This window comes from Lepus europaeus, chromosome 21 (genome assembly GCF_033115175.1).
Source record: "Lepus europaeus isolate LE1 chromosome 21, mLepTim1.pri, whole genome shotgun sequence".
In the NCBI taxonomy this organism is placed as follows: Eukaryota; Metazoa; Chordata; class Mammalia; order Lagomorpha; family Leporidae; genus Lepus; species Lepus europaeus.
In genome coordinates this window covers 56,167,861-56,191,148 of record NC_084847.1, presented here as the reverse complement: position 1 = coordinate 56,191,148, position 23,288 = coordinate 56,167,861, and the positions used below count along the sequence as shown (strand labels likewise).

The window sequence follows — 23,288 nt, the reverse complement described above, 5'->3', positions numbered from 1 at the left end:
ATGGGATGCGGGGTTGCAGGTGGCAGCTTTACCTGCAAGGCTACGATGCTGGCCCCAAACGTTAGGAGAGACAGAGGGAGAGAGGTCTTCTGTCCACTGGTTCTCTTCCCAAGTAGCAGCAGCAACCGTCAGAGCTGGTCCAAGCAGAAGCCAGGAGCTTTTTCTGAGTCTCCCATGTAGGTGCAGGGGCCCAAGGAATTGGACCATCCTCCGCTGCTTTACCAGATGCAGTAGCAGGGAGCTGGATCGGAAGCCAGGCAGCCAGGATTCCAGTCGGCACCATATGGGATGCAGACAGGGACTTAACCTGCTGTGCCACGGTGCCAGCCCTTTGTATTAGTTTTTAAGAAATGAAATAGGGCGGCTCACTAGGCTAATCCTCTGCCTGCGGCGCCGGCATACCGGGTTCTAGTCCCGGTTGGGGCGCCAGATTCTGTCCTGGTTGCCCCTCTTCCAGGCCAGCTCTCTGCTATGGCCCGGGAGTGCAGTGGAGGATGGCCCAAGTGCTTGGGCCCTGCACCCACATGGGAGACCAAGAGAAGTACCTGGCTCCTGGCTTCAGATCAGTGCGATGCACCGGCCGCAGCACGCCAGCCGCGGCGGCCATTGAAGGGTGAACCAATGGCAAAAAGGAAAACCTTTCTTTCTGTCTCTCTCTCTCTCACTATCCACTCTGCCTGTCAAAAATAAAAATAAAAATAAATTAAAAAATTTTTAAAAAAAGAAATGAAATAGGAACCAGCATTGTGGAGTAATGGGTTAAGCTGCTGTGTGCAGTGCTGATATCTCAAATGGGGTCCCATTGGAATCCTGGCTGCTCTACTTCCTATCTAGCTCCGTGCTAATGCACCTGGGAAAGCAGTGGAAGATGGCCAAGTACTTGGGCCCCTGCACCCATGTGGGAGGCCTGGAAGAGCCTCCTGGTTCCTGGCTTGGGATCTATCCCAGCTGCGGCCATTGTAGCCATCTGGGAAGTGAGTCAGCAGATGAAATATCTCTCTGTCTCTGTACTCTTTCAAATAAATAAATCTTGGAGCTGGCACCATGGCACAGTAGGTTAATCCACCTGCGGTGCTGGCATCCCATATGGATGCCAGTTCTAGTCCCTACTGCTCTTCTTCCAATCCAGCTCTCTGCTATGGCCTAGGAAGGCAGTAGAAGATGGACCAAATCCTTGGGCCCCTGCACTTGCATGGGAGACCAGGAAGAAGCTCCTGGCTCCTGGCTTCATGTTGGCGCAGCTCTGGCCATTACAGCCATTTGGGGAGTGAACCAATGGATGGAAGACCTTCCTCTCTTTTTTTTTTTTTTTTATTGTATTTTATTTTTATTTTTTTGACAGGCAGAGTAGACAGTGAGAGAGAGAGAGAGAGAGAGAGAGAGAGACAGAGAGAAAGGTCTTCCTTTTGCCGTTGGTTCACCCTCCAATGGCCGCTGCGGCCGGCGCACCGCACTGATCTGAAGCCAGGAGCCAGGTACTTATCCTGGTCTCCCATGGGGTGCAGGGCCCAAGCACTTGGGCCATCCTCCACTGCACTCCCTGGCCACAGCAGAGAGCTGGCCTGGAAGAGGGGCAACCGGGACAGAATCCGGCGCCCCGACCGGGACTAGAACCCGGTATGCCGGCGCCACAAGGCAGAGGATTAGCCTATTGAGCCACGGCGCCGGCCTAACCTTCCTCTCTGTCTCTCCCTCTCACTGTCCGTAACTCTACCTCTCAAATAGATAAATAAATAAATCTTAAAAAAGGGAAATGAAACAACAGCCTGGAATAACTTGCCAGTTATCTTTTTATATGTCCCCTGTCAGTCTGGTACTCAGTAGGTCCAAGTATAGGCAGTGCCGTGCATCAGATGTAGTGTCAGCCATCCCTTCTGTATATCACGAGAGCTGTTTTACCTGGTTCTACTTTCAAAGAGAGGTTTGACTAGATTATTGCTGTACAGAAGGATGTTGTCATCCTTGAGTGATTTCTTTAGCAGTCTAGAAATTTTCTTTCGTGTACAGTGTGTGGTTTTGTCTCTTTATACAATGTTCTCTGATAAACTGCTGCTGTGGTCAGAATTGAGATCATGTAAGGGAGGAAGAATTGTCTTTTTTTTTTTTTTTTTTTTTTTTTTTTTTTTTTTAGATTTATTTGAGATCAGAGTTTCAGACAGGGAGAGACAAAAAGGTCTTGCATCCACTGGTTCACTCTTCAGATGGCTGCAATAGCCAGAGCTGAGCTGATCTGAAGCCAGGAGCTTCTTCCTGTTCTCCCACATGGGTGCAGCGGCCCCAGGACTTTTACCATTCTCTGCTGCTTTCCCAGGCCATAGTAAAGAACTGGATCAGAAGAGGAGCAGCCAGGATATGAACCGGCGTCCATATGGGATGCAGGCGCCACAGGCGGAGGCTTAGCCCACTGTGCCACAGCGCTGGCTCCAGGGAGAATTGTCTTGCCACTCCATGTCCCTGTGCGTCTCTTTCTCAAACCTCCGAGTGCCTGACTTTACGTGTGTGGTGCTGGCCTCATAGCCCCCATGGACTAGAGAAGGCTTAGAGCCATATGTCCTGTGAGTGACTTTGAACGAGTTGCCATCCAGTCAGAACAAAGAGAAGGATTATTGTTAGTGAATATCTTCTTAAAAAATTGGGGCCGGCGCCGGGGCTCACTTAGTTAATCCTCCACCTGCAGCACTGGCATCCCATGTGGGTGCCGGGTTCTAGTCCCGGTTGCTCCTCTTCCAGTCTAGCTCTCTGCTGTGGTCCAGGAAGGCAGTGGAGGATGGCCTGGGTGCTTGGGCCCTGCACCCCATGGGAGACCAGGGAGAAGCACCTGGCTCCTGGCTTCGGACTGGTGCAGCACTGGCCATGACAGCCATTTGGGGAGTGAACCAATGGAGGGAAGACCTTTCTCTCTGTCTCTCTCTCTCACTGTCTGTAACTCTACCTGTCAAATAAAAAAAAAATTATTTTCCTTTGAAAGGCAGAGAGAAACAGAAGCAGACACAGAGAAAGAGATCCCCCGTCTGCTGGTTCTCTCCCAAAATGCCCATAGTACTATGACTAAGTGAGACCAAAGGAAGAAGCCTGAACTCCATCCTGGTGTCTCACATGGGTGGCAGGGACCCAAGCACTTGTCATCACCTGCTGCTTCCCAGTGTATGCATTAGCAGGAAGCTAGAATCAGGAGCAGAGCCGGCACTTGACCCCAGGCAACATGACATGAGGTCCAGGCTTCCCAAGCAGCAACGTAACCGCGGTGTGACATGCCCAGCGGCATCCCCACAGAGTGAGTCTTAGTCTTTATCGTGGGCAGCGCTGACAGCTCCAGGTGTGTGGGCCTTTCTCAGGGACTAGCCTTGCCTGGAAGTGGTTGAGGATTCCTGCGTCTTTTTTTTGTTGTTGTTTATGATTTTTTTTTATATCATTTGAAAGGCAGAGGGAGAGAGAGATTTTCTGTTCTCTGGTTTACTCCCCATATGGCTGTGACAGTCAGGTCTGGGCCAGGATGAAGCCAGGAGCCAGGAACTCCATCTGGGTCTCCCACGTAGGTGAGAATCCAAGTACTTGAGCCATGATTGCTGCCTTCCCGGTCACGTGAGCAGGAAGCTTGGTCAGAAGCAGAACAGCCAGGACTTGAACTGTTGCTGCAATATGTGATGCTGGCGTCACAGGCAGCAGCTTAACCCGCTGCACCAGCCCAGGCCCAAAGGTATTGGTTGTTTTGTTTTAAATTTATTTTTTATTTGAAAGGCAGAGTGACAAGAGGGGTAGAGACAGATCTTCCATCTGCTGATTCCCTCCCCAAATAGCCACAGTGGCCAGTGCTGGGCCGTGCTGAAGCCAGGAGTGCGGAGCTCCATCCAAGCCTCCCACATGGCGGCAGGGTCTCAGCACTTGGACCCCCCTCCACTGCCTTCTCAGCACCTCAGTAGAGAGCTGGGTCAGAAGTGGAGCAGCCAGGACTCGAACTGGCGCCCAGGTACTGGATGCAGGTGTAACCCGCTGTGCTACAACGCTGGCCTTGAAGTGAAATTTTAAAATAGGGATTTATCAAATGTTTATGTTCTCCAGTGGATTTATCTCAGTGCAGGATAGGAGAAGATACTACACTCACTGAAGGAGGAGTTCTGCAAGGAAAATACTCTAAATACCGTCGTACATACTGACGTGTCTCTGTGTGCCTGTGAACTTCAGGAGCTCAGGGGCTGGGTTGATGACAGGCCACGGTGGTTTCCTCCCAGGACACAGATCTGGTGCCCAGTGACATTGCCGCGGGCCTGGCCCTTCTCCACCAGCAACAGGACAACATCAGCAACAACCTGGAGCCTGACGACGTGGCCAGTCGTTCGCCAGAGCCCTCGCAGGTGAGCTGCGTCTCTTGGATGGCGTGCATTTGACCTTGACTGTCAGTCAGCGCTGGTAGCAGTCGGGTTGGCTCCTGCTGGTTGTAGTGTATCCTCCGTTAAGGCTGTCTTCTCATCAGCTGGGGTTCAGGTAATGAGAAGCCTGTTCCTGGCCAGTCCACCATCCATCCTGTTTTCACGTCCTTCTGTTTCAGGAAGTGTACTGTGGGAGTCTCCATGCCTTCTGAGATGGGACTTGATTCTGCCTGGTGTGTTTGCTTTCTTCTCTGGGCCTGGGGAGCAGAGACAGATCAGTTTATATTGGTGATGGTTTACCTGCCGTGGATTTGTTTTTTAATGCTTTTATACAAACTGTATGTATTTCTCTGCCCGTTGCCAGAGCACCTGGGTTGTGGCAGCTCAGGTGTTGCAGCATGGAGGAGGGCTGCTGGCCCGGCGCCCGCAGGCAGGAGTCAGAGCAGTTGGCCGGCTTGTCAGTTCCTGCCCTGCGATGAGGAGGCCGTCTCCATCTGTACTCGAGGGCTGGTTTTCTCCTGCGAGAGCTCTGTTCACTGAGGAGGGAGCACGGAGAACCGGGGGCTCGAGCTCAGTTTGAGATCTGTCTGTGGACCCTCTCCATAATGCGTTCCCTAAACAAAACCTTGTTCTTCGTTTCCAGGAGGCTGACTTGGATGAAGAGTTAGAAAACTGCCATCATTACATGCAGTTCGCAGCTGCTGCCTATGGGTGGCCTCTCTACATTTACCGGAACCCGTTCACCGGCCTGTGCAAGATTGGAGGTGACTGGTAGGTGGCACTGCCTGAGGCCTCCCTGTCTCCCTTAGAAAAAAAGGGAATATTTAGAAATCCTTTGAAAGTCTTTCTGTTCTGAAAGACTTTGAGGACTTGCGGGAACAGTAGAAGGCGCTCTCCTGTCTGGTTCACCTGGAGTCAGCAGTCTGGCTCCGAGTTGCGTACTGCCATGCTTTCTCCGTACACGCACAGCGGCTGACCCCCTGAGCCACCCGAAATTTAATGGTAGACCCTGTGCCCATATCTCTTGCTACTTCAGCCTGAATTTCCTAAGATCAAGGATGACATTCTTTTTTTTTTTTTATGCATTTTATTTATTATTTGAAAGAGTTAGGTAGACAGAGGTCTTCCATCCACTGGTTCACTCCCTGAAATGGCCGCAATGGTCAGAGCTGAGCCGATTCAAAGCCAGGAGCTTCTTCTGGGTCTCCCAGGTGGGTGCAGGGGCCCCAGGACTTGGGCCATCCTCTGCTGCTTTCCCGGGTGCATTAGCAGAGAGCTGGATCAGAAGTGGAGCAGCCAGGACTCAAACACAGTCCTATATGGGATGCTGGGGCTTTAACCTGCTGCGCCACAGTGCTGGCCCCAAGGATGACATTCTTTTATAAAACCACAGTAAGGTTATAAAATTGAGAACGTTTTATCATCGATCATCAGCTGATTTACAACGTGTACTAGAATTTCCCCACCTGTCGTAATGATAGCCTCTTCAGCCGCTTTTCCTCCAGGCCAGGATAAATTCACCTTTTCTGCGTTAGCTGTACTTCTACTGGAAAGAGGAATTTACTTTCCCTACTGTTTGTTATCAACATGGATGTATAGATTCTTTCTTTATTCAATGGGTTATAATTCATTGCTGTTAATTGTATAATAAGAAGAGTATTTACTTGGTGGCCAGGTGCCCAGAGTTGGCCCTGCAGGCTGGCTCCTGTGAGCTTTGGTTATGTCCCCACAGTTTTTTGAGCACTTAGGATTTTTTGCATAAGCGGTTGCTGCTTCACCCTGTGCGTTCCCTGGAATGTTCTCCGGGCACTTCTTCATTCTCTGTGGGGGGATTCAGAGACCAAGAACTGAGTGCTGGTTGTGCAGATCCCTCCCAGGGTGCTACTGCTTCTGGGCCTTCTGAGTGGAGAGATTCGGGGGAAAACCAGCAATTTCATGTGATTTGGCCCAGTATATTATTTGTATTTGGAAGCATATCTTTGTGGTTTTTCCTTGCCTTGTCTCATGGCCGTCTGTGTCCACTTTGTCCCCCATGGAAAGCCCTGACCCCCAGCAGCAGCAGCAGCTACTGCTACAAAGAGGACATCCACTAAGCAGAGGGGGTGATTTGTCTGTGTTTTTTTTTCCTTAAATATATAAATATTTATTTTGTTTGAAAGGCAGAGTTAGAGAGGTCTTCCATCTGCTGGTTCACTCCCCAAACGGCCTGGGACTGGGCCAGGATGAAGCCAGGAGCCCAGCGCTTCTTTAGGATCTCCCATGTAGGTACAGCGGCCCAAGCACTTGGGCCAGCTCCTGCTGCTTTTCCCAGGCACGCTAGCTGGGAGCTGGGTCAGAAGTGGAGCTGCTGGGAATTCAGCCTGCACCCATATGGGTTGCCAGCACTGTAAGCTGCAGCTTGAACGGCTGTGGCACAGTGCTGGCCCCTCTTTTTAGTTTGGTACTGGGGATGCTGTATTCCAAGGTCACTTAGATTTGTTGTTTTGTTACTGTTTGCTCCTCAGAGTCGACGTGTTAATTTTCGTGGTTTGGGGCCGGTGCCGTGGCTCACTTGGTTAATCCTCCACCTGCGGCGCTGGCATCCCATATGGGCACCAGGTTCTAGTCCTGGTTGCTCCTCTTCCAGTCCAGCTCTCTGCTATGGCCCGGGAATGCAATGGAGGATGGCCCAAGTGCTTGGGCCCTGCACCCGCATGGGAGACCAGGAGAAGCACCTGGCTCCTGGCTTCGGATCAGCGCGGTGCGCTGGCCGTAGTGGCCATTTGGGAAGTGAACCAACGGAAGGAAAATCTTTGTCTCTCTCTCTCTCACTGTCTAACTCTGCCGGGGGGGAGGGGATTTAGTGGTTTGGTTCACCTGTTTCAGTTGGCATTTAGTTTCAGGGTCTTTGCCATCCTTAATGATTTAATTTATTGTGTGAAAAATGGGAAGAGTTACATGATGGCAGAGGTCAAAGCTCCGGTAGAAGGCACACACAGAGAAATCTTCACCTGAAAAGCCATTCCATGTTAGCCAGGCTACGTTCTGACAATTTCAAGCTGTTGTCCTCATGTTTGCTGGAGAAGAGGGACAGTGAGGGTGCACCTTGCTCGGTCGGTGGCTCAGGCTGGGATGCTGACATCTTTGTTCCCTCTTTGTTCAGTTGTAGGAGCAGACCAGCAGAGTACGACTTGGTCGGGGGAGATCAGCTCAGCTGTCACTTTGGCTCCATCCTGCACACGACAGGGCTGCAGTACAGGGATTTCATTCACGTCAGCTTCCACGACAAGGTATGCTGTGGCACCGGGGTCTGCACTTGTTTTGGGTCCGGCGGTCCTTTGAGACTCTGGTGGAATCAGAGTGGACATTAGGAATTATTGGCCAGATAATTGATAGACACATGCATGCCCATACCTGGTGCACCATTCTGGGGATTCACAGACCCCTGAAGCCCACACAGGTCCATAGATCCAGGTTAAAAACCTGGGTTTAACAGGCTAGAGTGGGGCTGGTGTGGTGGTGTAGTGTGTTAAGCCTCTGTCTGCAAAGCCATCACCCAGTCTGGGCGCCGGTTTGAGTCCTGGCTGCTCTGCTTCTGATCCCGCCCATATTTACTTGAAAGGCAGTTACTGGGGGAGAGGGGAGATAGATCTTTCATACACTGGTTCACTTCCCAAATGGCTGCAGTGGCCGGAACTTGGCCAGACAGAAGCCAGGAGACAGAGGCTTCTCCCGGGTCTCCCACGTGTTGCAGGGGACCAAATACGTAAGGTATTAGGGGCATTAGCCCATATTTGGGCCCCTGCACCATTGATGATGGACGTCTCACTCTGCTGCTGAAGTCTTTAGGGAGTGCTGCAGCACAGCGGGTTAAGCCACAGCCTGTGATGCCAGCCTCCTCTATGAGCATCACGTCAGGCCTCAGCTGCTCCGTTTCCAGTCCGGCTCATGCTAATGTGCCTGGGAAAGCAGCGGAGATAGTCCAAGTACAGGGGTCTCTGCCACCCCTATAGGAGACCCGGATGGAGTTCCAGGCTCCTGGCTGCAGCCTGGCCCAGCTCTGACTGTTGCAGCAATTTAGAAGATGTCTCTCTCTCTCTGTCTCTCTCTCTGTAACTAATTAATGAATTAGTCAAACTACTTCCTGAAGTCCAGAGTCCAGGACACACTTTGGATCAGTTAATTGAGAATCTGGAGATGAGACCAGCTCTGAGTTTGTTGTTGTGTAAAGATCTATTTATTGAGGCTGCTGCTGTGGCGCAGTAGGTTAATCCTCTGCCTGCAGCGCTGGCATCCCATATGGGCACTGGTTCTAGTCCCGGCTGCTCCTCTTCTAATCCAGCTCTCTGCTATGGCCTGGGAAAGCAGTAGAAGGTGGCCCAAGTCCTTGGGCCCCTGCACCCTCATGGGATACTGGGAAGAAGCACCTGGCTCTTGGCTTTGGATTGGCGCAGCTCCGGCTGTTGCAGCCATTTGGGGAGTGAACCAATAGACGGAAGACCTTTCTCTCTGTCTCTCCCTCTCACTGTCTGTAATTCTACCTCTCAAATAAATAAAATATTTTTTATTTTTTATTAATTTTTTATTTACTCGCTTAATTATTTTTTGAAAGACAGAGTGACAGGGAGGGAAGGACAGAGAGAGAGATTCCATCCACTGATTCACTCATCAAATGGCTGCAATAGCCAGGCTTGGGCGAGGCTGAAGCCAGGAGCCAGGAACTCCTTTCTGGTCTCTCATATGAGTGGCAGGGTCCAAGTACGTGGGCCATCATTGATTGCCTTCCCAGGTGCATTAGCAGGGGGTTATATCAGAAGTAGAGTAGCAGGGCTGGCATTGTGGCATGGTGAGTTACACCAGCATCCTGTATGGGTGTCATTTTGTGTCCCGGTTGCTCCACTTCCAATCCAACTCCCTGCTGATGTGCCTGGGAAAACAGTAGAAGATGGCCCAAGTGCTAGGGCCCCTGCCACCCATGTGGGAGACCTGGATGAAGCTCTGGCTTTGGCCTGGCCCAGCCCTGGCCATTGCATCCATCTGGAGAGTGAACCGGCAGATGGAATCAATCTCCCTCCCTCCCTCCCTCCCATTCTGCCTTTCAATTAAAATAAATGAATCTTAATAATAGCTTAAAAAAGAGAAGTGGAGTAATCAGGACTCAACACAACACTCTGATATGGGGTGTCAAAACAACACTCTGATAGCCAGTGTCACTAGCTGCTGTCACTGCAGGGGGTGGTCAGCCCCCAGCCCAGGAGTTTTAAAGACCTCCAACCCCTGCTGTGAGTCCAGTGTGTCAATAATTCTGGGAGCCCTGCTTCCCAAACCAGAGGCTCCCAAGCGATTGCATTGTGGAATCACCTGGAGACTTTCAAAGCTCCCAGGCAGGTGGGCACTTGGCTCAGCAGTTCAAACACCCATGTCCCACACAGGGGAGGGCCGGAGTGATTCCTGGCTCCAACTTCCCGACAATTCACACCTTGGGAGGCAGTAGTGGTGGCTCAAATAATTGGGTCCCTGCCCCTGCCACCCATGTGGAAGACCTGGATTGAATTCCTGGCTCCAGCCCCGGCCCAGCCTTGACCACTGTGGGCATTTGGGGAGTGAATCAGCTGATAAGAGCTCTCTGTCTCTCTCTTCTTTCACTCAACAGAATTAAATGAAAGTCCTGAGGGAGGGCATGGAGGCACAGTGGATTAAGCCTGAGGGAGGGCATGGAGGCACAGTGGATTAAGCCTGAGGGAGGGCATGGAGGCACAGTGGATTACGCCACCCACATCTCATATTGGAGCGCTGATTCCAGTCTCAGCTGCCCAGGCTTCTGATCCAGCTGCCTGAGTGCCCCTGGGAGGCAGCAGATGATGGCTGGGGTGCTTGGGCCTCTGCCCCCCACATGGGAGATCTGGATCTGGGTGGAGTTCTGGGCCCCGGGCTTGAGCATGGCTGAGCCCTGATGTTGGCAGCACTGGGGGAGGTAACCAGCAGATGGAGGACCTGTCTCTGTCTTTTGCTTTCCCTCTGTCATTCTGCCTTTCAAATAAAACAAATCTTGAGAAGAAGCTGCTGGCGCCAGGTCCTGGCCATCCAGTGAAGTCAGAACGTGGGTGAGGATGGGGGGTATTTCAGTGTCCTCAGCACTTTCCCAGTCTCCCAGAGCCCCTGTGCCGCACTGTGCTACGTGGTGCTGATAGAAGGGACTGTGTTTGTTTATTTCTACTTGAAAGCCAAAGAGAGAGAGAGACAGAGATCTTTCTCGTGTGCTGATTAATTTCCCAGATGCCTTAGCAGCTGGTGCTGGGCCAGCATAAAGCCAGGATCCAGGAACTCAGTCAGGTTTTTCTGGTGGGTGACAGGGACTCAGGTACCTGAGCCGTTACCGCTGCCTCCCAGGGTGTGCAGTGGCAGGAAGCTAGGAGTGGGAGCGCAGCCAGGACTCGAATCCAGGCTCTTGGGTGTGGGACGCAAGCATCCTAAGAGCATCTTGTCCGCTGTGGGAAACACTGGCCCAGGACCGTAGTGTTTCAGAGGATCGCTCCACAGGTTTGTGACTGCTCCGATCTCTCTCAAGGAGCCCCCACGAGTCGCTGGTGTGAAGTCAGGGAAGCGCAGCGGGCAGGCTGCTGCCTGCTCGCTCCAAGTACACGGCTGGTCGCAGACCATGCTGCCCCCAAGGAACTGCACCCACCCATTGCTTCCTCCAAGCCAGGTCTTCTCTCCTAGCCTGAGAATTCAGTGATACTGGGGGGCCTGCGCTGTGGCGTGGTGGGTAAAGCGGCCACCTGCAGTGCCAGCATCCCTTTAGGCACCGGTTCGAGTCCCAGCTGGTCCACTTCTGATCCAGCTCTCTGTCATGGCCTGGGAAAGCAGTAGAGGATGGCCCAAGTCCTTGGTCCCTGCACCTGTGTGGGAGAGCACGAAGAAGCTCCTGGCTTCAGCTTGGCCCAGCTCTAGTCATTGTGGCCATCTGGGGGGGGGGTGAACCAGCAAATGGGATACCTCTCTCTGTAACTCTGCCTTTCAAATAAACAAATAAATCATTAAAAAAAATCGATGATACTGTGTCCTGGGGAGGAAGAAACAGCCGAGGGAGCTTAGGGCACTGGCTGGAGCTCATACAACAGGGGAGGGGCCTGTGAGTTCACCTGGGCCTGCCTCACGCCCAGGCCCTCTCATGGTTCCTTCCGGACTTGGGTTTGGAAGGCAGGAGCCCGGAATTGCAGCTCTGACTGAGTGGAAGGGCAGGCTTAGCAGGCCCTCTGCCTGGGGTGCTTCACAGCACCTGTGGAAAGTGCCTATTGCAAAAAAGCCACATGGATTTCAAACTTTTATTAGCAGCACGATAAACGTAGGGTTTTTTTTTGTTTTGTTTTTTTTGATAGGCAGAGTGGACAGTGAGAGAGAGAGACAGAGAGAAAGGTCTTCCTTTTCCATTGGTTCACTCTCCAATGGCCGGTGCACCACACTGATTGGAAGGCAGGAGCCAGGTGCTTCTCCTGGTCTCCCATGGGGTGCAGGGCCCAAGCACTTGGGCCATCCTCCACTGAACTCCCGGGCCACAGCAGAGAGCTGGCCTGGAAGAGGGGCAACCGGGACAGAATCCGGCGCCCCGACCGGGACTAGAACCCGGTGTGCCGGCGCCGCAAGGCAGAGGATTAGCCTATTGAGCCGCGGCGCCGGCGATAAATGTAGTTTTAAATCGCAGTTTTTCCGTGGGCTCTTTGAAGTCCCTGCGTGTAGAACAGGTGCTCGGCTGAGCCCCGCCCCAACAGGTCACGAGGCGCTGCTGACCTGAGAGGAGACTGTGGGCAGCACCTGCCTCCTGGCCGCAGCACAGAGCCGGGCATAGCCATTGACTCCGTGAGACTGGGACAAGATGTGGGCGTCGAAGCGAGATCAGAGCCCCTCAGAATGGAGTAGATTTGACTTATCCGGGAGTCAGAAGCTGAGGAGGAACCGCTAAGGGCAGTCGCGGATGATGGCAGAGATCTGAGGAGCCCATGGAGGGGCAGCTCCGTGCCTTTCCTTCCAGGTCTGGGAGTCAGGTCAGCGGCGTCGTGGGTGTCATTGGACACGTGTGTTCACCGTGTGTGCCTCACCGCTCTTCTCTGCCCTGCAGGTGTATGAGCTGCCGTTCCTGGTGGCCCTGGACCACAGGAAGGAGTCCGTCGTGGTCGCAGTGAGAGGAACCATGTCTCTCCAGGTGAGGCTGGAGCCACGTTAGGCAGGGACTCGGGTGGGAACAGGGACTCGGGACAGAGAAACGCTTCTGAGTAACGGCACCAGACACTGAGGCTGGGCAGGCAGTGAGGACGATGTGAGATGCTCCCCAAGTGAAAGACGGGTGAGGTTGCTTTCTTCTAACCAGCTGTCATGAACAGATGTGGGGAGGCTTGGCTCCTAGCCAGGGGAGCTCTGCAGAGGCCCCTCTCCTGTCTGGCTTCCCTGGATGTACCTGGCCACTCAAACCTGGGTGACCCTGTCCCCCGACTTCCTGCACCAGAGCCAGCTGGGACAGCAGGTGCAGTCCAAAGCTGCACGCTGCTCGCCAGCCCTGCCGTGGGCTCTCTTTCCGGGTCCTCACAGCCCAGCACACCCTGGGCCCCGCTCTTGTCCAGGGCCAGCAGGGAACCCCCGTGTACTCATCCCCAAGCCCAGGGCCCCGTTTGCCTCTTCCTCAGCTCTCTGCCCCCTTCACCCTGGATGACGCTCACCCCTTGGGTTCAGTTCTCAGCTGTCTGAGTTGGAGGCTGTGCTGTGCCTGCTGTCCCTTGGGGGCGCATCATCACATCACGGGAGCGGGGACCCGCCATCAGCCACAGAGAGTGCACTGTCACGCGTTTTCCCACGCTGAGACTCCACAGGCTGACCGCTGCCTCGGTCAATGCTGTTTTGTAGGACATCCTGACTGACCTGTCCGCAGAGAGCGAGACCCTGGACTGCGAGTGTGGGGTGCAGGACCGTCTGGTCCACAAGGTACAGCCTCGGTCTGTCTCTCCCACTAATACTAACCTGGAAGTATGTAGCTACCCTGTACCAAGTGTTGTGAAAAGTGCTTTCCTGCTCTGTTGGTTATCACGGTGCCCTCAGCAGGTGTGTCTGTGCACGTGTGCTTGTTTCAAGAGTGAAGACAGACGGGTTAACTCGCCGGAAGCCACGTAGTGAGAGTGAAGTGTCAGATTGGGCGTTTGAACCCGGGCCCGTGGCTTTCCTTCCCCGTCAGTTAGATTAATTGTCTCATGGTCAGAAAAGCAGATGTACAGAGCCATGTGGAGTCAGTCCTTACCCTCCCACCCTGCCCATCATCCCACGAGGTCCCTGCTTCTCTCTCGCTGGGCTGGAGCGGGGCTGGGTGCAGAAGCTGCTCTGACGTGGTGGCAAATGGCTTGCGCCTGCTCAGGGCTGACTTGTGATGTTCTTAACTAGGTTTTCTTAAAAACCGGTAAAGCACGCATAATGTTTGTCATTGAAACCATTTCTAAGTGTGCAGGCCAGTGGCGTTGAGTACACTCAGGGTGCTGGGTAGTCATCGCCACTCTCCATACTCAGCCTTCCTCGTCCACAAGGGCTGTACCCTCCAACATAACACCAGCTTCCCCTCCCAGCCTCCGGCAGCCTCTGGACAGCTCATGGAAGTGCAATCACGTGGAGTCTGTCTTTTTTGTGGCTGGCTTATTTCACTGGGCATAGTGTTTACAATGGTCATCCTTGTAGCCCTGTTAGAATTTTATTCCTTTAAAAATATTTATTTTCATTTTATTTGAAAGGCAGAGAGAGGCTGGCACTGTGGCACAGCGGGTTGAAGCTGCAGCCTGCAGTGCTGGCATCCCACATGGGTGCTGGTTCGAGTCCTGGCTGGTCCTCTTCTGATCCAGCTCTCTGCTATGGCCTGGGAAAGCAGTAGAAGATGGCCCAAGTGCTTGGGCCCCTGCACCTGTGTGGGAGACCTGGAAGAAGCTCCTGGCTCCTGGCTTCAGATTGGCGCAGCTCCAGCAGTTGTGGTCATCTGGGGAGTGAATCATCGGATGGAAGACCTCTCTCTCTCTTTCTGACTCTCCTCTCTGTGTAACTCTGACTTCCAAATAAATAAACAAACCTTTTTTTAAAAAAAGGCATAGAGACAGATGAGAGACAGATCTTCCATTCACTGGTTCATTGCCCAAATGCTTGAAAGGCCAGGTGGAAGGCAGGAACCCGGATCTCAGTGCGGGTCCCCCACATAGGTAACAGAGACGCAAGGACTTAAGCCATCACCTGCCTTTCAGGGCCCATAGTAGCAGGAAGCCGGAATCAGGAGCCGGGGCTCAAGCCCTGGCGCTCTGAGAGGGTACGGGCGTCCCCGGCGGCACGAAATGCTCGCTCCTCTTCCCTCGAAGGCTGCACAGTGTGGGCACACTGCCTCCCACTCAGCTCTGGGCACGGGGTTGTGTGTGTGGTGGCTGCTGTCAAGTGGGCACACTGTGTTCCAATGCCTCCTTTTAGTTTTTTATTTATTTTTATTTTTAAAAATATTTTTTTAAAGATTTACACGGAGAGAGAAGGAGAGGCAGAGAGAGAGAGAGAGAGATCTTCCATCTGCTGGCTCCCCCCAACCCCCAATCGGCTGCGATGGCTGGAGTTGCGCCAAACCGAAGCCAGGAGCCAGGGGCTTCCATGTCTCCCATGTGGGTGCAGGGGTCCAAGGACGTGGGCCATCCTCCACTGCTTTCCCAGGCCATCAGCAGGGAGCTGGATCGGAATGGACTTGAACTAGTGCCCGTATGGACCCCGGCTTTTACCCACTATACCACAACACGGACCCTCCCCCCACTTTTAGTTCTTTTGGGAACGCACCAGAAATGGAGCCGCTGATGACTGCACGGCAGTCCTGTGAGTGACTTCTTGGGCCACGGCATTGTTTTCCACAACGCTGTGCCACGTGGCATTTCCGCCAGCATCAACACTTGCTAGGTCCCCTTTTTATTTGTTTATTTTACTAAATAGTGTGATGTGGCTTTGATTGGCATTCTCTGATGACTGACATCTAGGGGCACACTCCCAGCAGTTACAGCGAGGACTCCTGGGAGAAGGCCGTGAACTTGGACTTGGCTTTCGTGTTGTTAGGGCCCAGAGGTGAACCCAGGAAGGTTTCAGGAAAGAACAGTGCATGGAGGCCTCTGTCCTGCACCCCTGGAAGCTTTGTCTTTAACCCTTAGCTGGATTTCGGTGCCTCAGTTCACAGAACACTCCACTTTATTATTACATGTTTGTGTCTGCACACATGCGTGTGTGTGAAGAAAAGGAAAACTTTGAATCTTACTACAGAGAGACATGAGCCGGTCACCCCCTCTGCCTTCGGAGTGCAGTGGGCTCTGGCCGGGTGTTGGTGACCCAGGCTGAGACCTGCCCCTCACACCATGTTGTGACAGCTCCTCTTGGGGCCACCAGGGCCGTGCCCACAGCGCATGCTCTGCCTTGGCGTCCCCTGTGATCGGCATCTAATCCGGAGCCGTGGAACGCCAGCTGGGTGTTGGCTGGTCTCCTGCGTGCACAGGGAGGCTCGGCAGCAGCACTTGCGTTCTGCGCCCTGTTGGCTCCTGTCATTCAGAGCTGCCGCAGAGGTGGTGCGTGGGGAGTGTGGCCTGCAGGTGACCGCGTCGTCCGCGTTTGGCGGCTGTCGCAGAGCGCTCAGGTTTGAAGCCTGCCTCTGCTCTCTGACGTGGTGCCAGGTCCGTTAGTCCACCTGCAAGGTTGCTGCATCTCAGGGACTTGTTCCCTCGAGGTCGTCCGTGTCCTGTCTTACACAGAAGTCCCTCTACCTGTTAGAATAGGAGCTTCAAGCCAGCGCTGTGGCATAGTGCGCTAAGCTTCTGCCTGCGGTGCTGGCACCCCGTACAGGTGCATGTCTGAGACCCGGCTGTTCCACTTCCGATCCAGCTCTCTGCTTGTGGCCTGGGAAAGCAGTAGATGGCCTAAGTGCTTGGGCCCCTGCACCCCTGTGGGAGACTTGGAAGAAGTTCCTGGCTCCGGATTGGCTCAGCTCCAGCCATTATTTGAGGAGTGAACCAGTGGATAGAAGACCTTTCTCTCTGTCTCTCCCTCTCTCTCTCTAACTCTGCCTGTCAAATAATAAATCGAATCGAATCGAATCGAATCGAATCGAATCTGAGCCCCCCAGGACAGGGTCGGGCCTCCTGTCTTGGGCTGAGTAGCGGGGCTGCTGTGAGCTGGCGTTCTTGGTCCCCAGGACTGTCTCTTCTCTTAGGATTGGTTCATTTTCAAGGAGCCTATTTCACATGACAGCCATGTCATCAGGAAGTTTTAAGTTTAATTATTATTTTTTTTTGACAGGCAGAGTGGATAGTGAGAGAGACAGAGAAATGTCTTCCTTTGCCGTTGGTTCACCCTCCAATGGCTGCCGCGGCCGGCGCGCTGCGGCTGGCGCACCGCGCTGATCCGAAGGCAGGACCCAGGTGCTTCTCCTGGTCTCCCATGGGGTGCAGGGCCCAAGCACTTGGGCCATCCTCCACTGCACTCCCTGGCCACAGCAGAGAGCTGGCCTGGAAGAGGGGCAACCGGGACTTGAACCTGCACCCGTTTACTATGCTGGCGCCCCAGGCAGTGGCTCAACCTGCCACACCACAGCGCCAGCCCCCACAGTCACGTTCTTTAACTGAACGTGAACCTGACTTCCCGAGTACTCACTCCTGGTGGCCGGTTTTGCCTTTGAAGGGATAGTAGGTGCTTCCTCGCTGTGAAAGCTTTGAGCGCGTTTACAAAGGCCCGTTGGGGGCCGGCGCCATGGCTTAACAGGCTAATCCTCTGCCTTGTGGCACCGGCACACCGGGTTCTAGTCCCGGTTGGGGCGCCGGATTCTATCCCGGTTGCCCCTCTTCCAGGCCAGCTCTCTGCTATGGCCCGGGAAGTGCAGTGGAGGATGGCCCAAGTGCTTGGGCCCTGCACCTGCATGGGAGACCAGGAGAAGCACCTGGCTCCTGGCTTCGGATCAGCGAGATGCGCCAGCCGCAGCGGCCATTGGAGGGCGAACCAATGGCAAAAAGGAAAACCTTTCTCTCTGTCTCTGTCTCTCTCTCTCACTATCCACTCTGCCTGTCAAAAAAAAACAAAAAAAACCACAAAGGTCCGTTGGGGCCGGTGTTGAGCAGTGCGGACCCCGTTTCTGACACCCAGGCCCAGGTGGGAGTGACTGGGTTGATTGCCGGCTTCCGGCCAGTGCAGACCTTAGGAGGCAGCAGTGACGGCTGAAGTGGTTGGGTTCTGCCTCCTGTGTAGGAAACCTGGGTCAGGGTCCTGGCTCATGGCTTCAGCCTGGCCCAGGCCGTCGTTGGGCTTCTGGGGAGTGACCAGCTCACAGGAGGCTGCTCTGTCTGTGTCTCTGATTCTGTCTTTGTCTTTTTCTCTCCCTTTCAAATAAATAACTGTAATAAAAAGATCAGTCACTTGCCTACATCTGACAAGCTGTAGGGCCTTGGCTGAAGTGTGCTGTGATATGTCCCTATAGCAGCGTCCCATGTAGCTGCAGGAAAGCCTGGACAAGCCTTGTCTGTGGTATGAAAGATGTTCCCACGTCCTCCGTCCATTCATTTAAATATTTGGGGAACATGTGCCCCACGCCAGACTCGGTACATGGGGCTAGGAGGCAGCAGTGAGGACCGGAGATGGCGGCAGGTCCCCTGCTGTCACCGCCTGTTTGGGGGCCAGCTCAAGTCACAGGTGAACGTTCAGACGTACACTCTGCTCTGAGCCGTGACGCCTCTGCCTGTCTGTGTTCCCAGGGCATTTCTCAGGCTGCCAGATACGTGTACCGGCGACTCGTCGGCGATGGGATTTTGAGCCAGGCGTTCAGCATTGCTCCCGTGAGATGTTGCTTACTTTTTCTTTTCTTGTCCTGTTTTCAGCCATTTGTTGGGTGTAGCCTCCTCACTCTGCCTTCGTCCTGCAGGAGTACCGGCTGGTCGTGGTGGGGCACAGCCTGGGCGCCGGAGCCGCCGCCTTGCTGGCCATCATGCTCAGGAACTCCTACCCGCAGGTCAAGTGCTACGCCTTCTCCCCGCCCAGGGGGCTGCTCAGGTAAGGCCCTGCCCTGCGTGCCTGGGGGCGCTGCCGAGCCAAGCCGTGCGGGCAGGGCGCGCTCCCTCTCACGAGTCAGTACCCGGGCTCCTGCGCACTGCGTCCTGAGTGTGTTCTTCGGCCGTTTTCTAGTTCACTAGAAACTCTGTAATTGGAATGTTTCACCAACAACTGTGAAGTCCACACAGAGAGGCCAGCTCGGCCTTTCAAATAAATAAATCTTTTTTCCAAAACAGGCACACACAAAGATCGTCTAGAGGACTCGTGTTGATCGGTTCAGTAGTGCAGGAACACACGATTAGTGTCAGCTCCCGTCCCTGCTCGGGTACCAGTGTATTCCCACAGCGGGCTCATTAGAAGATATGAGATGTCATTTCTTCTGTAACTAACAGTGTATCTGGGAGGCTTCAGACTGTCCACGGGGACTGGGTCGGGTTAAGCCCGCACTCGGGAGGTGAGCATCCCGTCTCGGAGTGCTGCTCTGCTTCCTATCCAGCTCCCTGCCAATGCTCTCAAAGACCGTGGAAGACGGCCCCAGCGCCTGGGTCCCTGCACCCACATGGGACCGGCTCCTGGCTTCAGCCTGGCCCAGCCCTGGCCATGGCAGCCATTTGGAGCGTGAACCAGCAGATGGAAGATCTCTCTGTTCCTCCCTTTCTTTCTCTGTCACTTTGACTTTCAAATCAATAAGTAAAAAATTTTTAAGATTTATTTATTTACTTGAGAGACAAGAGTTATAGACAGAGGGAGGAAGAGTCAGAGAGATCTTCCATCTGCTGGTTCATTCCCCCAGTGGCTGCAGTGGCCGGAGCTGGGCCGATCTGAAGCCAGGAGCTTCTTCTGAGTCTCCCAGGGGAGACTCAGGGGCCCAAGCACTTGGGCCATCTTCCACTGCTTCCCCAGGCCACAGCAGAGAACTGGATCGGAAGTGGAGCACTTGGGACTCCAGCAGGCATCCATATGGGTTGCTGGCACTGCAGGCCAGGGCTTCAACCTGCTGTGCCACAGCACCGGCCCCATCACTACTTTCATACCTAAGCAGACATGCCTGTGGTACCCCTGTGCTGTGGGTACAAAGCAACGTCTGACAGCACAGGCACCCTTGTCCATCTGGGCCCGTGAGGGGCCGTAGCTGTGGGGCTCTCTGGGGGAGCGTCGGGATGTGACGGACAAAGCCCCAGCGAGTGGCTTCTATGTGTGCCCTGCGCGCTCTCCCATGCTGTTGCGTGGGTCCTCCCACGGGCGGCTGCTGGGTCGCCTGCCTGGGCTGCCCTCCTGGCCCATGTGAGCCTGAGCTGTGGAGCGTCCCCGTGGATCTAGTGGCCTTCACGGCCTCGGGCCAGCGAGCTGCTCTCCTCCCTTCGGAGGGCAGAGGGCGGAGCTGGGCTCCAGCAGAGCTGGCGGTGGTGCTGGTCTCTCGAAGCCCCCGTGGGCACTCAGCTAACCCTTGTTGGTTTTGGACGTTGCAGCAAATCCCTGTGTGAGTACTCGAAGAGCTTCACCGTGTCGCTTGTCCTTGGGAAGGACGTGATCCCCAGGTAGGCGCGGGGCTTGGTTTGTGCCTGAGGCCGCTGCGGCTGCCGGGCACTGACCTCCGGGTGGCCTCTGCCACGCAGGTTAAGTGTCACCAACCTGGAGGACTTGAAGAAGAGGATCCTGCGGGTGATCGCTCACTGCAGTCAGCCCAAGGTAACGGGCCACCCTGGCACGGCTCCGGGGGCCTGGGCCTGGCGGGATGGGGTGCTCAGGGGAGGCCCTGGCAGGGCGCTTGTCGCCCCCTCCCACCATCTGGCCGGCTTGTGTCGGGGGTTCTCTGGACCACCTAGGAGGCAGACACGAAGTGCCCGTTAGACACCGTGGCGGGGACCGGCCCCACGCGCTCTGCCGGTGCTGTCCGTTTGTGTCTGATGGTGCTTGTGTCGTCCCAAAGCTTAGACAGGAAGACCGCCAGTGCAGATCCTGGCAGCACCTGTCGCCAACGGCGATGGACGTGTCTGTTGACCAGTGGGGACCCCAGGATGTATGGGAACGTTTAAGGAGGGATGCTGTGGGCACAGGGTGTAGCTGGGGCCGCTCGCGCATGGGGTGGGGAAACGCATGCCCGAAGGTGCTAGCGCCTGGAGACGGGGACCCCAGAGTCTCCTTGTGTGACCGCTCTGGCCCTGGGCTGTTTTGGCTAGTCCGGTTTCCTCCTTATCCGCCCGCCATCACCCAGCCCAGACTGTGGCAGTGAACACTCAGGAGGCACATCCTTGGCAGGATTTCCTGCAGAGAATTGGGGTGATGTCCTCTCGGAGTCGGGGGTCACTGCCGAGGCTGCCCTGAGCCCAGGGCTGCGGCCCCCGCCCGCGGTGCTCTCCCGGTGCCGCAGGCCCAACGCGCTGCCCCCGCCTGTCGCCCTCAGTACAAGATCCTGCTGCACGGGTGCTGGTACGAGCTCTTCGGAGGGAGCCCCGAGAACCTACCAACCGAGCTGGACGGGGGCGAGCAGGGGGACCTGACGCAGCCCCTCCTCGGGGAGCAGAGCCTGCTGACGCACTGGTCCCCGGCCTACAGCTGCTCCAGCGACTCCCCGCTAGACTCCTCCCCCAAGTACCCGCCCCTGTACCCCCCGGGCAGGATCGTGCACCTGCAGGAAGAGGGCAGTGCAGGGAGGTGAGTGTGCCCCCGCCGCCCCGCCGCAGACGGCACGCAGGAGGGACCGCCGAGGCCGCGGCGCTCACCGCCTGCACCGCCCGCTCCGTTTCAGGCTTGGCTGCTGCTCCGCCGCCCAGTACGGCGTGAGGTGGGCGCACGAAGCCGAGTTCAGCAAGATTCTCATCGGCCCCAAGATGCTGACTGACCACATGCCCGACGTCCTGATGCGAGCGCTGGACAGCGTGGTCGCCGACAGAGCGCTGTGTGTCTCGTGTCCAGCACAAGGGCTTCCGGACGTGGACGTGGTGTAAGCGGGGCTGCTGGGACCGGGGACCACACCGGGGAAACGGCCGGGGTCGGCGGTGCTGTTTGCGGCGGCGTTGGCGCGGTCAGGACGGAGGGGAGGGGCCTGTGAGCCCCGCGGCGGACGTGGGCGGCCGTCCTCCCTGTCGCTCCACAGAGGAGTCCGAGCTCGCGCGTGCGCCCCAGGCTTTCCTGGCTACCCCGCCCCCACCCGGGTTTCCTCCTGAGTGGCACCAAGCTTGGGACTGGAGACAGGTGTTTGAGGCAGGCGAGCGGCCACGCGCCTGGCCTCCTGAGGCCGCCGAGTTGTCCGTTGCTCGCTGGGCCTCGTCTGGCTCTGAGGGCGTGGGGAGAATAAAGCATTCACCCTCACTCGTGTCTGTGCGTGTGTGCTCCCGCGCTGTTCCCAGGCAGGCCTGCTGTACCGGGTAGTTCTACGTGAAAGTGAGCCGGACGTTCTCTTGCAGTCCTGCCTGCAGACTGAGGGACGGGAGATTTTAGCCTGCTCCCCCCGCCGTCAGAGGCCAGGAATGGCAGTAGACTGCCCTAAGAGCGGAAACCCACGGGGACGGGGCGACAGGCAAGGCAGCGTCCCGCGCGCTGTGGAGACCGGCCTGGCCCTCCCGCTGCCCTCCCCGGGGCCAAGGACAGGCCCCCTCAACCTTGAGAGATTATGCACAGAAACAGGGCCGCAGCCCCAGCACCCCCAGCTCTGCACACAGCGCCTGCACCAGCCTGGGGAGGGAGACGGCACAGGGCTCCGGCACCAGCTGGCTCACTTGAGTGCAAGACTGGAAGTCACAACCGTGATGGGGCCAGAAGCACCCAAGCCCCGGCTGCGGCCAAGAAGCTGGCCCAGGACCAAGAAGTGGGCGGAGGGGGCACCTCGGAGAGCGGTCCAGAAGGTCCAGTCGACATTGGAGGAAGACACTGCAGGGACACCGCACGTGGAGGCTCGGGCCGGCCGCCGAGGGCCTGCGCTCACCGCCAGCCTAGGGTTTTAGACCCAGGTGATCATTTCCAACGTCAGGGCTCGAAACACACTCCCAGGACTGGTGCCGCGGTGCGGCAGGTTAGCCAGTGCCTGCAGCGCACACGTCCATGTGGGAACCCAGCTGCCGCACTTCCAATCCCGGCAAAGCAGTGGAGGATGGCCCACGTGCTTGGCCCCTGCACCGCGTGGGAGGCCCGGAGGAAGCTCCTGGCTCCAGCCCGGCCCCACCTGTAGCTGACACTTGGGAAGCAGCAGCAGATGGCAGGTCTGTCTCCTCCTGTGCCTTTCAGAGGAGTCTCCAGCAGCGGCCGTCTCAGGGAGCTCTCAGTGGCCACTCATCAGGACAAGTAGCAGGAAGTGAGAGATGAGCGTGGAGCGAAGGCCCCATGACCTGAGGAATCGACGTTGCCCAGAAAACGGGGCCAGCGCTGTGGTGTAGCGGGTAAAGCTGCCACCTGCCACGCCAGCATCCCGTGTGGGCCCGGCTGTTCCACTTCGAGCCAGCGCCCTGCTAATGCACCTGGGAACACAGCAGCAGGTGGCTCGAGCGCTTGGGCCCTGCACCCGTGTGGGAGACCTGGGAGAAGCTCCGGCTCCGGCCATTGCGTCCACTTGGGAAAATAGACAAGGGAAGGTCTGTCTCTTCCTCTCTAACTCATGTAAATCATCTTTTAAAAAAAACGATTTGGCGGGGCCAGAAGCTGGGCTGTGAGAAGTGAGGACACTGGACGGCTGAGCCCACTGAAGCCATCACCTCGGCACGGCGGGAGGGACTGAGGGAGAGAGGGCTGTGATAGAGCTGTGGAGCCGTGTCCACACTGAGCCCCGTGAACTCGCAGCACTGCCCCGAGAGGGGCACAGCAGACCTGAGGCTCCGGGCATCAGCACCGTCCGCTGAGCGCTGGACTCGAGGCGGCCGAGTGTGCCCGTGAGCACGCCCC

At 55.8% G+C, this 23,288-nt stretch overlaps 1 protein-coding gene across 2 annotated transcripts in view; it reads left to right on the top strand.

The window, feature by feature from the left end:
• DAGLB (diacylglycerol lipase beta) overlaps positions 1–21,725 on the top strand; it is a 39,496-nt gene extending 17,771 nt beyond the window's left edge. Inside the window, exons 5-15 of one of the 2 annotated variants that reach the window (XM_062179948.1) lie at positions 4,230–4,352; positions 5,011–5,138; positions 7,510–7,636; positions 12,463–12,546; positions 13,242–13,319; positions 18,119–18,199; positions 18,286–18,413; positions 19,883–19,951; positions 20,030–20,102; positions 20,818–21,068; positions 21,163–21,725. In XM_062179948.1, the coding sequence (XP_062035932.1) occupies positions 4,230–4,352; positions 5,011–5,138; positions 7,510–7,636; positions 12,463–12,546; positions 13,242–13,319; positions 18,119–18,199; positions 18,286–18,413; positions 19,883–19,951; positions 20,030–20,102; positions 20,818–21,068; positions 21,163–21,361 (1,341 nt within the window). In that variant the 3' untranslated portion in view covers positions 21,362–21,725. The remainder of the gene's footprint in view (positions 1–4,229; positions 4,353–5,010; positions 5,139–7,509; positions 7,637–12,462; positions 12,547–13,241; positions 13,320–18,118; positions 18,200–18,285; positions 18,414–19,882; positions 19,952–20,029; positions 20,103–20,817; positions 21,069–21,162) is intronic. The other variant, XM_062179949.1, reaches the window with a different exon arrangement.
• The last annotated feature ends 1,563 nt before the right edge of the window (positions 21,726–23,288 follow it).